At 36.5% G+C, this 18,427-nt stretch overlaps 1 protein-coding gene across 1 annotated transcript in view; it reads right to left on the reverse strand.

Annotated features, from left to right (window-relative positions):
• Ercc6 (ERCC excision repair 6, chromatin remodeling factor) overlaps nt 1-18,427 on the reverse strand; it is a 79,947-nt gene that overhangs the window by 20,676 nt on the left and 40,844 nt on the right. Inside the window, exons 8-11 of the mRNA XM_076834268.1 lie at nt 17,251-17,386; nt 7,692-7,862; nt 7,041-7,217; nt 2,676-2,792 (exon numbers count right to left, since the gene is read on the reverse strand). Coding sequence (XP_076690383.1) covers nt 2,676-2,792; nt 7,041-7,217; nt 7,692-7,862; nt 17,251-17,386 — 601 coding nt within the window. The remainder of the gene's footprint in view (nt 1-2,675; nt 2,793-7,040; nt 7,218-7,691; nt 7,863-17,250; nt 17,387-18,427) is intronic.

An 18,427-nucleotide genomic window follows, 5' to 3' on the forward strand; every position in this document is an offset into this window, starting at 1 on the left:
CGTTCCTAACTCATAGGTGTTAGTTACATCCTAAGATCCTCCTCAAACCTCTAGACTCATTTGCAACAGCCTTTTGGGCAAGGGAGTGTTTGCATAGGCACTTCACATGCATCATAAATTAAACCTGTCAGTCATGTCCTTCTGAAGCCTCTATAGCAATAGATATATCCCAGCATCCTAAGGGGGAAATCTGGACATCACTGGGCCCTTCAAGTACCTTCTGTCAGCTCCAACTTTCTACCGGTCCAAGCCACATTTTCTCTCCAAAGATTTTGGAAGATCTCATTAACTTATCCTTCTGCTTCTACTTTCTTTCTCTCAAAAAACTTTCATTTGTGGCATGAGTAGTCTTTCTAAAATATTAACCTCAGGGTTTACAATTCTCAATTTCTTACATTTGTATTTCAGTCTTAATTTCAAGGACAACAGAAAAAAAGCCCTTCCTCTAAAACACAAAGAAAACTAAACCAATAGTTTGCAGGTGCTTAGCACCTAGGAATCACTGTAATATTTTTTACAAGGGATTTTCAGATGGTTACACAGAGTCAGATTTCCAGGAGTTTCCAGTCTAGTAGAGAGACTAAGAGGATCTTTTTTGTGGTTGCTGCTTAATTAATTATTTTTTATACAAATGGAGCACTACTTTTCATTTCTTGGTTGTACCTGATGTGGAGTCACACCATTTGTGCAATCATACACTTGTTTTTTTTTTTTAAATACTTTTAGTTGTAGATGGACACAATACCTTTATTTTATTTATTTATTTTTATGTAGTGCTGAGGATCAAACCTAGCGCCTCACACATGCTAGGCAAGTGCTCTACCACTGAGCCACAACTCTAGCCCCTTTGGAGGATCTTAATAAAGAAACTTATCTGCTTGTGTTTTCTGGAGGGTGGAGTGAGTGTGTCAGAATCTTCAGGTGGAGGGGACTTAAAAGCGAAGAAGAGAGACACATGTTGAAAAAGCAGAAAGTGATTCGTTTGGCTATAGCATAGTAAACACAGTTGAGATTCCATAGTGAAAATAAATGGTGTGAATAAATCAAATTGGTGATCTTAAACCGGTGATGGGGAAGGAACAGTGAAGGTATGTTGACAGGAATAACCTTGGGCAAAATTAATCCAGCAACAATGGGAAATACTGCATGGAGCAGGAAGTCTTGTTGGGTGGGAAGCTTGTCAGACATCAACTGCACCAGTTTATGACCAAAGTCATGGGTGTGAAACAGAAGAGAGTAAGAATGAAAAAGGACAAATAAAATGTTACAGCAGTGACTGACTTGGAATTAACCAGCTCAGACAACAGTAGTTTGGGAACTTGGCTACAAGGGGAGAATGTTTAGAGAATGTGAAGATAAAAGGCTAAAAGTAGAGATAAGTGTGGTGGGAAGAGAAGAGGCAAGAATGAAAGGAAAGGTAGCCTTGATGAAAGAAGTCAAAAGTCCTATTCAGTTTAAACATCCAACATCTATAATGCATTTATAGGTGCCAAGCAGAGGTACAATCATCTTTTAAGATTACAGAATACCAGGATGGAATTTAGAAGGACGATTCTTTTGACACCAAGTCAATGACATCAATCCTTCGCTCAGTATAATCCTATGACTTTCCACCTTGCAAAAAGTAAAATCTACAGTTTTCCCCATGACTAGCAGGCCCTTGACATCTGGCCTCTAGCCAGTAGTCTGGCTTCCTCCCTGTGGTTCTTATCCTTGCTCCTTTGGTCACACTGGCTTCCCTACTGGTCCTCAAGAGTACCAATGCGCTGCTCCAGTCTACCCCTAGGAATAGTCTTTCTTCAACTCCCATACAACTCACTCGCATACCTTCTGTAGGTCTCTGCTCAAATGCCATTGGATCAGAGATCTTCTCAGACTATCTCATAAAAAGCCTAAACCCTTGCCCCTAGCACTCCCCATCTCCTCGCCCAGATTCAATTTTCTCCATACTCAACCACCTGCCATCTTCTATACTTATTTGTGAGTCTCTCTCTACATTAAGAATAAATGTGAGAACCATGATAACTTGCCCTGCTACCTAATGTGTCCAGAGACTTGAATCATGCTGAAAACATGGGTGGCATCTAATACAATGTATAGTATGAATGAACTGGGGACCTAAGGAAAATGAAGCTTTTAAGAAAAGTAGTTAAAGAAATCCATGTGTTAAGAGAGAGAAAACAAAGTCCATGGGTCAGAGGAAGAGTCTAACTGAGGGCAGATGCCACAGAGGTACACGTGTCACATGCAAATGAGGACCAGCCTGCCTTGCAGCAACAGGACCCACCTGTTGGCCTAATCTTTTTTTTTTTTTTTTTTTTTTTAAGGAAATGTCAGGTCTATACAGCAATCCCTCTTTACCCACACATCCACATGAACCAATCTCCTGAGGAAATTTTTGTTTCATTCTGAACCTTATTTATTTATTTATTTATTTATTGAAAGAGAGAGAGAGAGAATTTTAATATTTATTTTTTAGTTTTCGGCGGACACAACATCTTTGTTTGTATGTGGTGCTGAGGATCGAACCCGGGCCGTACGCATGCTAGGCAAGCACGCTACCGCTGGAGCCACATTCCCAGCCCCCCTAATCTATTATACACAGGAAAATCAGAGTGAAGGGGCAGGCACACCTGTGCTTGAGGACTATTTGGTTAAATTCTATATTTACAGACCTGTTCATTTTTATCTGGCAAAGAAAGGCTCATCTTGACATCTGACTTCATTCTCCGCAGAAGGTATGGGTTTATGGTGTCTCGTAAGACACATGCACACTTATAAGCAGTTTTAACCTGTAATAAAAGAAAAAGGAGAAATTACTACATCTAAGGAATGCATTTGTTCTTACCTCTCAACAGATTCCACTGCTTAAAAACAAAAAGAATGACTATGGTTGTACAAAAGTGGTTGGAAATGGTCAGAAAATGGCTTGAAAAAATTTGTAAAAGTTCTGTATACTTTAGGCGATGGTGGATTTCATAATATCACCAGGTGCAAAACTGATCTCATTAACTAAAATGTACAACAAAGGTAAACCCAATAATTTTGTGCCTTATTCCTCTTCAATATTTGCTTTAGTTATTATTATATAGTTAGACCTTAAAGTAAAGATTTATGTGATTCTTAACCACCCTCCAGGGAAAAACCGCTTTCAAACAAGACTGTTTATAATCTTGTATTCTCCAAAAGCTACAAAGGAAATGCTACTCTGCAAGACTGAAGATCAAAAGCTAAGTGTGGGGGAAGCTGAAGCAATGGAAGCCACCAGCTAATAAGCAGAGATTACTGCCCACTGGAGACTTAGGAGACTAAGTCTGTTCAAGAGGAGCCCTATGATCCCAGAAATGAAAGGTCACTCTAGCCTAAAATGGAACATATGGCTCCATAATGGACACAGTCACACGAGACGGGTATTAACTATACATAGAAAAACAAAGACCCATAGCCCAGGAAACCTCTCCCTCTGCAATTTACTTAAAAGCAAACAAAGACTTCAATAAATTATTAATAATTAAAAAAACAGGCTTAAGAACTAAGTAAATTACTATTTCACAGAACAAGAAAAAAGTCCAAAGTTTTAATGCAAAAAAATTAGCTATAAAATCAATGATAGTGAGGAGCATGACCATAATACACAAAGAAAAGTTCAAGTTAAAATATTAACATGCAAAAATAGAAAACATTTTTAAAAAGCATAAGAACATCTCACTCAAGCCCATGTCCATACAGGTACAGTGTGAAGGCATATGAATGGGTGCGCACTCCCACCCCCCAAAAAAGGTGTTACCTGGGATAACAGAAACTAACAAAGAATTCAACTAATCAACAACTTTTAGTTTTATATATCTCCAGCACCTCAAGTGTATCATTGGATGCTGATCAAAATTACGTTTAAGATAATCATGAAATACATGATTTGTGATGCAGAGATGATTAAATTTCAGAATTTAACAATACATTAGGGTCTCACGGAGGAAGCAAGTGTTTCAATATGCTGAGGAGATTTCCCACATCCTCCCTTTGCCCACATCTCTCTCCTGCTGGTTGTAGATACTAGTAAACTAAAACAGAGCTAGCTGGGAGGGGCCAGTCCCTCAGCTTTGCTCTTTCCTGCAAGCCAACTCCAAGGCAGTGATCTTATATTTAATTTCTACCTGGCTCCCATGGCTGCCTGTTATTAAAAAAATAATAATAATAAGGGGGTGATCTAACTGTATTTCTCTAACTTTCCCAGGCCCCCAGTGCTATGGAAAATGGATACCTCACTGCACATACCAATCTTCTTCCTGACAAGATGGAGAGGTGATTATAATCCCCCAGCTCTGCCTCTTAGACAAGTCACCAAAACAAGGAGTCTCCATTATCTTGACTATAAAATGAGACATCTCCTGAGGTTCTTTGCAGTTCTGAAGTTCCATACCAAAGCTGAATGCACCTACCAAGGGAGCAGTCCACCCTGTGGGCTACTGGTGTTCTGCCCTTACCTTCCTCAGCCCTATTAGTCCTGGCTTCCTCATTCCTTCTTCAGGAGGACTTTCTTGAGCACTACAGTCTCTGATAATAGATATCTCCCCTGGTCACAGTCCTCATTATTCGGTTCTCGGATTTTCATTTACCATTTTCATTTTGTATGCCCCACACTGGACCAGAAATACTATTCATGGAAGCTTCTGGCTTCCAGAGCCCTTTCGTCATGTTAGCCACAGCCTGACACAATAATTACCAACGAACAATCTTTATTCTTAGGACTGAATAGCACGTGACAACTCCATTCTAACACAAAAAGAAGCAAATTAAAAATACTAGAAAGGGAAAAGGAGTCCTCTTTTATCTGCACTTTTACTTTGCATGGTTTCAGAACCAGAGGTTAACTGTAGTCCAAAAATATTAAATGGAATATCACAAAAGACAGGACATAGAGTTGGATACTCTTGATTTCAGGTATCCACCAGATGCCTTAGAACACAACCCTTGCAGATAATGAGGGGCAGGGGAGGACAAATACTACACAAACTCCTGAATCAAAGACTTCAAGGAAGAAAGATTGTATTTACATGTTCTCAAAATGTCTCTCCATAAAAGACTAATTCCAAAGCAAAAGTGTAACTTCAGAGTTTAGAAATCAAGCCAAAACTTTATCAAGCAGTTACCAATGATGGGACAAACGAACAGCTGGTGCCGCCAAGTAGAATGCACTGAGAAAGATCACTCCTGCAATATTTCTGCCAAAAATGTATAATCTGATCCAAATATGAAGGAACATAAGAGAAACCCAAACTTAGGTACAGTCTAGAAAAATAATAGGTCTATAGTTTTAAAAACTGTTCAGGTCATGAAAGGCAAAAGAAAGATTAGAGAAACTTTTCCAGATTAACCAAGAGAGACTAAAGAGACATGGAAGCTATGAGAACAATTGGCAGAATGTGAATGACAATAGATTAGGTAACAGAACTGTATCAATGCTAAATTGCCTCCTATAATTATGTAAGCAACTGCCCTTGTTTTTAGGAAACACACTGAAGGATTGAAAGAAAGTGGCATTATACTACTACTCACTCAGAAGTTTCAGAAAAAAAATAGCATTAATCTGTGGATATCTATTTGAGGAGATGGAAAGATGATAAGTAAATGCAGTAAAATGTTAGAAAAAGCTAATAATCAGTAAATCTGGATGAAGGGTACATGCGAGTTTGTTTTTACAATTCTTGCCACATTTCATTCAATTTGAAATGATTAAAAATGGCAAGTTAAAAGGGAAAAAAAATGGTTTAATTGAAGGATAGCAGGGGTTGAGAGGAAGAAAAGAGCCCTTGCAAAAGTTAAGTAAAAAAAAATATTCGATCTTAAAGTGTAAAAGTATTAAAGATAAAAGTACTGATGTAAAGGTATTAAAATGGTCTAAAATTCTTTTTCTAGTTATATATTTCAAAACATGTGAGCAACTCTTTTGATGGAAGACTTTATTCTTGGCCCAGGCATGCCCCCACAGTTGCACCCTCCACCTGAGAAGGGCTGTGCAGAAACCTTGCCTCCCTTTAAGGCTGGAGCCTGCCCCCAAAGGCCACAAATTTTCGTCAGGTTAGCTTTAGCTCCTAAGGTTCCTGCCTGTGACAACCCCAGTCCCTACCACCACCATTTCCTTTATTCTATTAGTCTCTACATTTTGCTTGAAGTTCTATAAGCACCATTGTTCCTCATGGTCTTTCTCAGACTACCAGCCAAGTTCATGTCCTCACTGTCCTTACTACCAAAAGTCCCCAAAGGTCCCTCAGTTCCAGCCTCTCTCCTCATGACCTTACTGCAGCCTGAGCAATCCCTGAGAACCACCATCTTCCAGCAGCCTGCTCAGACACCTTCCTGTTGTCCCTGAGCACCACTGCCTCCTTTTCTGGGCCCCAGTTCCAGCATCCACAACTTCCTACTACCTTCCACCAAACAAGCATCTCCAGTCCAACCAAGCAAGTCTCTTCATTGTTCTAGCCATGAAGTGTGGCTATACTCTAGCTGCTGCCTCATTGAGAAGGCACTCATTTTCCATGGCCTATTACCCAGAACTGGGTTAAGGGACATATCATTTCCCCTAACAATCCAATCTGATCTGTCCTGGTGTTCCCTTTCTTAAGTCTTTCACTATTTCATGAGATGTACTACCCAATTTGCACTAAATTATATGCTGAACTAATTTGCTCTCACTTCATGATTTCTCACTGTTCTTGTGATCACACATAGTATCATTTTTTAATTTATCTAACAGAAAAAACCCAGGAACAACCAACCAAAAATTTTCATTTCTATTCTGCAAAGAAAAGTTTAATTTTAGGTAGTTCCTCTAAGTAAATATTTTACACGATTTTTAAAAAAGTTTATCTGGAAAAGTATATCAAGCAGAAATAATTATCTGATTTTTATGAGATACCAATTTATAAGCCTGGCTATTTCCCTTACATTCTGAATGACTTGGCTACAAAATACAAAACACAATATTAGTAACAACATTTTAATACTAAAATGCCGAAGTTGTAACCTGCCTGCTACGTTACCTGTACTGGAGAAGCATTGGAATATCCCCCCATGGTGATGGGGACAGAGAACTGCTCCATAAACACAGGCAATGTGCCTAACTTCCCGGGGAAGACAAAATCAAAGAGGGACCAGAGCTCCCGGAGGTTATTCTGCATCGGTGAGCCAGACAAGATGATCCGATGAGGTGTGCGAAACTAGTTTGGGAAATAAAGCACCTTCTTAATAAATTCGCCTTTTAACAGATGATGGATATCACTGCCCCAAAACATTACCATGTAATACCATTATTTAACACATTTTACTCATTTTAATTCTTACATCATTTTCGTCCTCCTCAAAACATTTTATGCAATTATAATTCTTTAATTACATATAGATGAAAAATGGGGAATTTTTTTTCTTATATCAAGCTGAATAATATAGGTTAGAGTAGGATTTGGTTACATTCTAACAACTGATCCTTATAAGAGACACTAAGTAATGTGAACAGTCAGAGTTTTAAAAAACAATTAAGGGTGAGCATACAGAATTTTCTACATTTAGGTAAAATGTATATTTTTAATTTCTTAAGCATAAGGAATTAATTAATGTGTTATTAAAAGCAGAAAGTCTATTCTAAATTAAATACTATTGCCAACCTATAAACTCCTTGTTATGAGAGGTCATACCTGCTTGCAAGCAAGTGTGACAGCAGCATTTGGATTTCGAATTTTGTGTCCTTCATCCAAGATCACATAGTGCCAGTCATGCTTGCTAATATCATCTTGCATCAGACGAATGTAGGAGTAAGAAGTTATCAAAATTCCATGACAATGAGCAATATCTCGAATTAGTTTCTCCTAAAATCATAATAAAATAGGAAAGCCCATTTTAAAAAGGAAGTAAAATACAGTGAACATGACTTAAAGTGACACCCTTTCAATCATAACACAATTTAGGGCACTTTATAAAAATGTATAAACATAATACACACATCCTAAATAATACCTTTTCAGCAGTAAAAGTGTATTTTACATTTGTTTAATCTGTAAGGCAGTAAACACTGACTAATAATTCTTCTTTGTCTCCACCCTTGTTAAACTTAAAATAACAAGGTGAATGGAAAATGATTAATTGTTTTAAAATAAAATGAAAGAAACTTCATGGGGATAAGGAAGTCAAATTTAGAACTTTTAACCACATATAACATGAATTCCAGGAGACTAGAGTGAAAAGGATATAAACAGGAAAAAACTTAATACACTGAGGAGAGATGTAAGTCTAAAGAAAAAAAAAAAAAATCCCAGAATGTTAGGTAGAAACACTGAAAAGGCATATCCTTCTGGATATTGGAACTCTAAAAAGAGAAATAAAAGAAAGAGAATGCCATGGCTTCTGACCAAAACAAAGCAGAGAAAGAGAAGATTCCTTTCAGAGACGAAAGACCTCCTGCACTGGGCATTTCTTTCTATAACACTAAATATGTCAAAAAGCAAAGGAAAAAAATCTTTATGTAGTTCTCAGGGGAGGGGAGAAGGGGAGACCCTGGAATTCTGCATCAATCCAACAAGCAGCTATGCTTGATGAAAAAAAATTTTAAATTCCAGCTTCAGATAGGCAAAGATTCAGAATATAGGCCAACCAGAGGCTGGCAAGATACACAGTGTGCTGAATTCAGAAGCCGAGAGGTGTGCACAGAGATGCTGCCCTCTGGGAAGAGCTAAAGCAACACTCTCTACCCAGTATGTTCTCAACAGAGAGCATGCTCCTAGCAATTCACTGAGTGCGGACAGAGCAACCACCACTAACCCCATTTTTTATATAAACTGGATTTAGTAACCAATATACCACGTCACAAAGATAGGAATGGTAAAGTCAGAATTCCAAAGCAGAAGGTTGTCCATCCCAAAGCTGGAACTATTAAGTATTAGGCTGTACTACCTCTTACTATACTACAAAGAAAAACTTTAAAAGGGAAAATAAAGCATGACTACATAATAAAGAATTCCACTAATATGTATACTAATAATGCACCAATAAATTTTTTAAATTTAAAATGGGGAAATGTCATATAGATACTTATGTATCTTAAAATAAATTATTAGAACATAATAATCTAAATATTAAACACTTTCAAATATAAATGAAACTGTTAACAAATGATCTAAAATATAAAACATATTTTAAATTATACTATAATCCCTGCTTAGCTTAATATAACTTGGAGTAAAATTGGTGGAAAATAAAAGTGGATTATAAACCACACCCTATCCACCACAGAATAGATACTGTACTAAGTCTTAACTGTGAGAGAAAAATATGTTAAACTACACTTGTCAAAAATTTAAGCCTATTACTGGCTAATGGTTGCTGACTCTATATAAACACTAGAAAAGATAAAGGATATAGAACTATTAGACTACTATAGGGTGAAAAGTATTAAAAATAGCAAAAAAAAAAAAAAAACAGAAAATGTAATAAACAGAAAACAAGATGGTAAGTTGCAGATTAAAGATACATCAGAGGTCACCATGATGGCAGATTATTAACAGCAAGATTTTCCCTGGAGTAAGGCAAAACTCTAACCTTGAGTTTAAAGAAGACCCAAACCAGGCCCACAATGAAAGCTGAAACAGAATTAATCAAAGATACACTAAGAACTGCAAACAAAAAAGGGTAGTTTTAGCAAAATGAACATGAGATAAACAAGTGAACAGAAACAAGAAGGATGTTTTAAATTTTAAAGGGAGTAAAATACTAAGAAGCAGCATTCACCTTTACCTGTCAAAAAACACAGCAACAAACACAAAAGCAAAGCCCTGAGAACCACAACCTGTCCTGAGGCCTGACCACAGCTTCTGAGAAAAGGATGTTTAAAGGAAACAGTTTTAAAAATTGGTACACAAAGGCTTTCAGTGCCACCAAGAAGCTCCCTTCATAGCTATCAACAGAGCCTTAGCCTGCACACAGAATACCTGGTCTCCCCCTTCAACATTTCCCTTTTCTCTTCACTCTTCCCTCCCCCTTCCTCTACTGGTCTTCCATCTATTTATTTATTTACTTTTAACTGGCGCCTTATAATTATACATAAAAGTGAGTTGATTCATTGTGATATATTCATACATGCACATAGCATAATTTGGTCAATTTCATTCCATAGTTTCTACTCTTTGCCTCCAAAAAAAAAAAAAAAAGGAATCAAAAATACCCATTCTTCACAAATATGCTACTCAGAAAGGTTAAAATCTGAAAAAATAAAAAAATTTAAAAAGCCGAGATCAATATGTATAATCAACCCAATAAATTAAAAAGAGAAAAGACAGAATAAAAAAAGAAAAAAGAAAAAAATCATAGGAAAAAAAAACTGGCAGAACTGATGAGGAGAAAAAAAAAAAAAAAAAACTCTTTGAAAAGACCAAACCAATTTCTGAAAACTCAGCCAGAAGAACAGACTCATTCTCATTGAAGAGCTTTAGAAATGTTAAAGAAACAGTTAACCAATGTAGAGAATACAAAAATGTTAACCAATACCACATTTTGACATAAGACAATAGTTACAAAAAAATTACCCTAATGAAAATGGACCCAAGAAAAATTAGACCAACTGAGCAGAATAATACTGAAGAACATGAAAAAGATGTATGCTCTTATAAATAAGTGACACAGGAATAGAACTAGCTATAGAACTGTTCCCAAATACAGAAAAAGAATGCATTTCAAATCCTTATTACAAGGCTAGCAAAACCCAGTCTCCAAAACTGACAGATGTGTCCATACCTCCAAATCAAAAATTTATTACTTTAAAGCCCAGCAATACATTAACCCAATAAGGCTTATCATAAGGAATATCAGAATAGCTAAATATTGGAAAGTCTAATATCATCAAGCAATTAAAACCATTTCATACAAACTATATAGAATTCAAAATATTTTAAAAAATGGTAATTTTACTAATATCATCTTTAAGAACTAGATTAAAATGCTTTTTAATTCAACAGAGCATAAAAGAGTGCAAAGAGCACAAAAAATTTTGAAGAAATAAAACAGAGAAGAATTATCTTCTCATGTGTCATAACACACTCCACATTTAAAGAGTTAATAAAATTGCTTTGGAGATTCAAAACAATACCTGGGACCTTTAAAAAGGTTCGACAAGTGAGAACTGTATTATTATAACCACTCTTTTCCATCATCCCATTCACAAAGTTCAACCTCTGTATAGTACTATAATGAAGGCCACACCTGTTTTAACCATGTTCTGATTTTTATCTTAGGAAAATGAAGCAGTAAATGTCTCGGGTGCACAGCCTTGCAAACATGTACAGGTTTGCCCAGGACTCACCTTCATCCCACTCACTGGACTACACTGATACTGCCTTGGCTGCCGATGCCCAGTGTAGAAAAATGTTGACCAGAGAAACAGGCTGCACATCTAGTACCTCAACTGGCCAGTTCCATAACTTTGAGAAGCCAGCTGATTTCTATAGTTCTTCCACATCTAATTTTTTTACTGAGATTGTAGGCAGGCAGCACCCCTGAGTCTATCACTATCTTCCCCTCCAAGAGAGCAGAGGCTACCAGAAGCCATGCCAGCATGTGGGGAAAGGCAATAGCAAACTGAGCCATGGGACTATGCCCAAGTCCACTCTAGGAACAAGCCATGTGCACTCAGATAGTGAGAGGAAACAACTTCGGCTATCTGGGACTTGAAAGAAAGTGGAAGTTAAATTACCACTCATATTTGTGAAATGTCCACTGTGTATAGCCAAACCTGAAAATATGGGTCTACTTGCTCATGGCTCCTGGAACTCTTGTTGGATGCACAGACCAGCCATGGCCCACTAACATTCAAGAAATACAATCCCAGAGTGAGTTCTGGACACCACTCTGTGTGGCTGGGAGCTTTATCCTAGTTAAATAAATGGGATGCCAAGCTTCAAATGTACACTAATGGAGCAATGAGTAGTTTCTTTTGCTTATTTAAGAATCAAAGTTTATTTGGAATATTCTGTAATGCTGGCTACAGAAATACAGAATTCCTACTGGGTTCAAAGAGATGCACAATTAACAAGAATTAAGAAGATGCTTTTATAAAAAGAATAAGTTGTGCAAAATGTCTCCATTGCAAAAATAATCTCCACTTAGCCACTTACACCTCACACTATTTGTTTTCACCTGATTCAATCTCAGAATTCTATAACTGCCTTGACTGGAGTTTCAATAATGGTGAATTGTTGAATATTATGGACGTCTCTATCCAAACACTTAAGACAAATCATCTCGGGCGGTTTCAAATTAAAAGCTTGTAAAATATGTAACCTCTCCTAGTTTTTGCAATTAATAGGGTACATCTGCAATTAGCCTGACTTACTGAATGCAGTGCTGTTGTCATTAAAAGATGTCTGTGGAAATGCTGCTGTTATTATGGAGGCTCAGGAGACCAATCCCTCCTAGAGGGCAAACAGTGGACTGGTAGAAAACAACAGCCATAAATCACACTGTCAGGCAGCGGGGAGAGCGAGTGAAGCACAGGCACATGAAGGCCATTCACGGTAAACACAGCACGGCAGCTTCCCAGGCAGGATTTACTGCACCTGTAATTAATTAAAATTTCCTTCAAGCTAAATCTTTAATAAACAAGGATTTGTGCTGACAATGAAGAAAAAAGGACCCCAGCAACATAATTTTACAATAAAACTTATGAAACAAGTCTAGCATCTATCATTTCTTATATCAGGTGTATATACTGACTCTGAAGTTGTTAGGAATTATATCACTTTGTGTTATAATTGTGTACATGGAATGGGTCTGAAATATTTAGGATGCTTGAGAGACCTGGTGGTTCCCTTTTCATTTTTACTTGTTAAGGTTTTTTTCCTGACCCCACTTCAGCTTTTTAAAAAGCCATTTTTTTTTTTTTTTTTTTTTTTTTTTTTTTTTTGCTCTAGTATCTCAGGAAAGGGGAGTTTTAAAAAAATCTGTGATGGCAATTTCATCAGATGGCAAATTTTTTGTGAGGTTTGCTTTTTAATCACTTTCCAATTTTGTACTTCCCTCCCAAAAATTCAACACTCTATTTGGGATCAAATGTATCTGGATGTGAGAAAAACAGATCTAGAAGCTGAATGACCATAAACCTTTCTGATAAAGCAGTTAATGAACTTTCTATCTAGAAAACATATCACATCAATCAGCAATGCATCTTTCAGAATTTTTCCTCAACCACTGAAATGAAGAGGCCTGGGCTGTGCTGACAAGAACAACAAATACTTAAGTGACTTTATATATCAAGGACCACACTGAGCTTTTTATGCATACATGTTAATCCAAGTAATCCTCACTAATCTATAAAAAAATTCTAATTTTATAGGACATCAAACTAGGTTCAGAGAAGCTAAGTGACTTGCCTGAGGTCACAAAGACATAAAATGGCAGATCCAAGATTCAAACCCAGGTGCGGTAACTACCAAACCTATGCAATTAAAACTATGCCATTGTTGTTTTTCCCACTCCTATGACTGTAAATAGCACAAACTGATCAAAACAAGGCAAAACTCTCTGAATAATCTAAAATAGTCCACAGAATTACTGGATCCCACACAGTAGAAAAAGGTAGGAAAGATAAAGAGATAATTATTTCAGGATATAAACAATTTCTCATTATCCATATTCCGACAAATCTAAAAAAATTCTTAATCATTAAATAAGCTTTACAACATAGTGCTAACGATGCCACCACCCACTGGGAGTTATGTGCTAAGTCTCACAAGACTGCCTTCTTTCATTATCTTTTCATATATCCTCTTTTCTTTCCCCAAGAAAACAGTTGGATTTTCAAGGTTATTTATCATATCCATTTTTAGAGCCCTAACAATATCAAAACACCTGGAATGTGGCATTTATACTTGTTCAACAAATAAATATTAATCAACTCACACAATTTTTTTCTGTGCTAGAAAAAAAGAGATCACAAATCATGATGGGAAAATCTTAGACTCCTATTCAATGAGATTTCAAGTGACCATCAAAGGAGACTCAGAAGTCTGAAATCTTCAGACATGAACATTTGGTTCAAACTGATAGATGCATGTTTTTATATACTTATTAGGTGTGCACTTGACAATTCTTTTTTTTTTTTTTTTTGCACTTGACAATGCTAAATCATGCTGCCAATCAAAGAGACTTTTAACAAAGATAATATAGGATTAAATGGTGAGAGTAATGAGAAGCTAAAAAAAAAATTTAGGGAAGAAGAATGATAGATGTTCACTATTTAGAAATTGTTCAATCATTTGTTTTCCAAAAGAAAAAAATCTTCAAATTTTTATGTTACACCAGCTACAAATAGGTATTAGGAAAATAATGATACTCCTTTTGAATTATAAGGAAAACAACTGTCATTATTACCGTTTTAAATATTTCTAAAGAGAAATTCTTTCCTTTCCCCTATTTAGTCCAGTATTGCATGTCCCTATGACAAAGTGTCACTACTGAATTCAGACACAGAACCAGTGGGTATAGAACCCTCAACCATGAGAAAAAGAAATCTCAACTGATAAGGAAGGAAAGGAAGTCAGGCATTAAGTGCTGGCTTAGGGGACAGACCAGCATTGACAGAATATTTGAAATGTGAAAGAGAGACACAGACTTTATTGCAGTCTAACACATATTTGTAAGCTACCAGGTGTGCATGGAGTAGTGACCAAGATATGCACACACAGATAGGAAAGGAAGGAGCAGAAGGATCAACTATCATTTTAGTACTTGAATTCAGAAAGCAAAGTCACAATCTTGGAAATGACCCTAACCAGGCCTATGCAAAGGAACAATTAACACATTCTCAATGTGACACTACCACAAATAATAAACTGATATCGACATTAATAATAAATAACAAACTGTGTTTTTAAGTCAAGAATACAGTCTGAAAGATAAAAGGTATATCTTTTCAATCTTTGCATAGCAGCTTAATCTTCAGAAATCTTAGGTACTTTATAATAGGAAAGGAATAGTAGAAAATTACGAGTAAAAAGATACAGTAATTGTAATACTGCATTTCCTCAAAAGTAAAAAGTTTCAAGCTCAAGTCCTTATAAACTGGAAAGCACTGACAAAAAGAGAAACCACCATGCATTTGTCTCTGGTGTAAATCCACCTCAGAAGGTGGAACTATTCTAACCCAAAGTAAAATATCTAGGCTTTAAGTTTTTGCCCTCTATCAGAGTTAAGGAATCAAGTTTTCCCAGCAAAGTTCAATGTCAACTTGCTGTCAAAACAGCAAGTTCAATGTCAATTCTCTTTCCACTAATGAGTCAATGTAGGTGGTTTACAGGAAGGTAGTTCTTCAGGTTATAATTCCAGAGGGACTGTAGGTAAGCACAATCCAGGTGAAAGTTTGAAGTACATGTACTTTGCTAACCCAAAAGAAAATAAAAGGATAAAGAAGAAACATATGAAAAAATTTGCCTTTATAAGACAAAGATTTACTAATGAATCCTGCTACAGAATTTTATAGCACAAAACATTAAGGATGTCAACAGATAATGGAAATGAAAACAAGAATCATAAAGTTTTGAATGGGTGGTAACAGGATAGTTGTAACAAGTGAAAGTCTGGCTAGCAAACAACTTAAACTTAGTATTTTCACTTTCTTTTAAAACACAGCATTTACTCACCATCATTAATTATCTTAACTCTGTTTTCCATTATCTTTTAAATCATGGTCAAAATCTGTTGATTTAACAGTAACAGCTAGTATAAACAAGATTCCACCCCACCTTATTCAGTTACCAAATCAGATATTCTTGATTAATTTCTATCAAAAGTTCTGCTCATATATGATTGTGAACCTATAAGAATTTAAAGGGAAATGGGAAAAATTAGGGAGCCACTGGAGTTCGTCAGTCAGTGAGCCAAACGTCCACGGCCCTTACAGCTGGCACTGCTTTCCTAGGGTGAAGGAGAGCTCACTTCAGAAGAGTTCAGAAGATTCAGAAAAGGCAGAATTCATTAAAAAAACAAAAACAAAAAAACCTCCCACTTCTTATCAGTAATGTAACTGGCAAAACCAACAGTGAAACTGATTATTATTTATTCAGCAAATGCTTATAGGGCAACTGGAATGTAAAATGAGACACAGTGTTATCTATTGAGTTCACAGTTTAGATAGTGAGAAGGAAGGGAAAAAAAGCACAATGTTTCTATAATGCTAGCCATAGGAGCAGAGATAAACCCCCTTTTTGATAATGCAGCTAGTAACAGAACTACAAATAAGGGAGGAAATACAACTCTCAATATATGACGATACAGGATTCAGGAAACAAAAAGTAACAAACTAAAAAAGAATACTTGTAAAAATCGCAAATTGTCAATCTGCTTTTATTAATCAAAAACATGTTTTAAAAGCACATTAACAGGTGCTGGGGTTGTGGTTCAGTGGTAGAGAGCTCACCTGGCACATGTGAGGTTCTGGGTTCAATCCTCAGCACCACAAAAATTAATAAATAAAATAAAGATATTGTGTCCAACTACAACTAAAAAAAGTATATTAAAAATAAGCACATTAAGAAATTAATTTGCCAATTAAGGTCAAATATCCCTTATCCAAAATGCTTTTTTCAGATTTAGAAATTTTTCAGATTTGAGAATGTCTGCGTATACATGAGATATCTGCTGGTTGAGACCCAAGTCTAAACACAAAATTAATTTGTTTCATATACACCTTATACACATAGTCTGATGTAATTTTATACAATATTTTTAGTCCACCTACATTTTTACTGCATCCTGTCACATGAAGTCAGGTGTGAATTTTCCAGTTTTGATGTTATACTGGTGCTCAAAAGGCTTCACATTTTGAAGCATTTCAGATATTGGATTAGGAATGTTCAACCTGTATTCACTTTCCTAAAACTGTTTAAAGTTAATAATGCCAAAGTCTCTCCAGTGAGCCATCATTTAAACCACCTGTTATGATCCTGCACATAATATCAGGCTTATGGTACTAGTTTGTGCTGATTTGTGTTTTGCTGGACAACGTTCATATCCAGGCATCACTACAGACGTTAGAACAATAAGAACATATTCATAATCATTGAGTTTTACATTGTCAGTAATTATAAAATAATTTTAAATGCTTGAAAGATACAGGGATATATATTTGAGAAATACATGGTTCAAAGAAAAACCAAATATGTAATGGAGGGCTTTAAAACAAAACAAAAAAGTACTGAAGTATTATAGCATTACCTTTTTGTGGGAGTAGGAGCCAGTTTCATGCAGAACTGCCACTCTGAATGGAGGCCACCATGTGTGGAATTCTTTGACCCACTGATGCATCACTGTGGTTGGACAGACAAGTATAGTGGGACCCAACCCCTCGAACCTGCACCCAAATGTCCAAGAAGAAAACACAACCATGAAAGCCAGCATATAGAGTGATCAACTGCTGAAGACAAAAACCCTTAACAGTACAAAAAAGAAAATGCAAGCTGTGGAAGTTTCATGATATTAAAAACTCAGTGAGGTTATAACTCAGTAAGTAAAATCTGAGTCCAACAATCATCAGTGGATGCAAGAATTAAGAGAAAACACCAAATAATATTAAAAGTTAACATCTATAGTAAAGGAAAGCTGAACAATATTATATAACAAAAATACTTTTCTCTTCCTTTCTATTCCACATTAGTGACATTATATAAGTGAACACAATAGCATCTTAAATTTGGAGCTTTACATCTACCAAAATTTTTAGCCCACAGAATTTCAATATATCTTCACCATCCTGGGACAAGCAGGACAGAACTAGTGGCTTGGAAGGATGGTGTGCCCAGAGCAACATCACCACCAGGAAACGGAGAACTGCTTTGAAGTGAGTCTATTACTTGCTATGGCCTGCTCTCAGTCCACCATGCTGCCTGCTTCTCCATATGGCAACACCTGGAGAAGCAGCCAGGGACTGTTCTCCCCAGGAAAGGCTATATGGTAGACTGTACACTGATACCACTGTGTGGAAAGCAGCTGAGCAGCACACGACAAGCAAGAGCATTATGAGCAGTCACCCAGGGGCCCAGCAATCCCAATACAAACAGTTAGTACCAGAACACACACTTTAGTGTTATTTGTACTACAGAAAAAGCAGAGGCAACCTAAAAGTTCAAAAAGAAAGTGTTGAATGAACTATCTCATGTCTTTTGCACAGCACAGGTCAGTAGTTAGTAACGCTGCCTGGGTCTGAACCTCAGCTCTACTTGCACTAAGTTGTCATCTTGGGCACATTAATTAACCTTTCTGAACCTCACTTATCTTCAGATGGGACCAATGACAGTACTGATCTTATAAGGTTACTATAAAGATTAAATCAGTTAACATGTGTAGTGTGCTTAGAACAGGGTCAAACAGTAAATACTATAAGAGTTTGTTAAGA

This window comes from Callospermophilus lateralis, chromosome 15, assembly GCF_048772815.1.
Source record: "Callospermophilus lateralis isolate mCalLat2 chromosome 15, mCalLat2.hap1, whole genome shotgun sequence".
NCBI classification, from domain to species: domain Eukaryota; kingdom Metazoa; phylum Chordata; class Mammalia; order Rodentia; family Sciuridae; genus Callospermophilus; species Callospermophilus lateralis.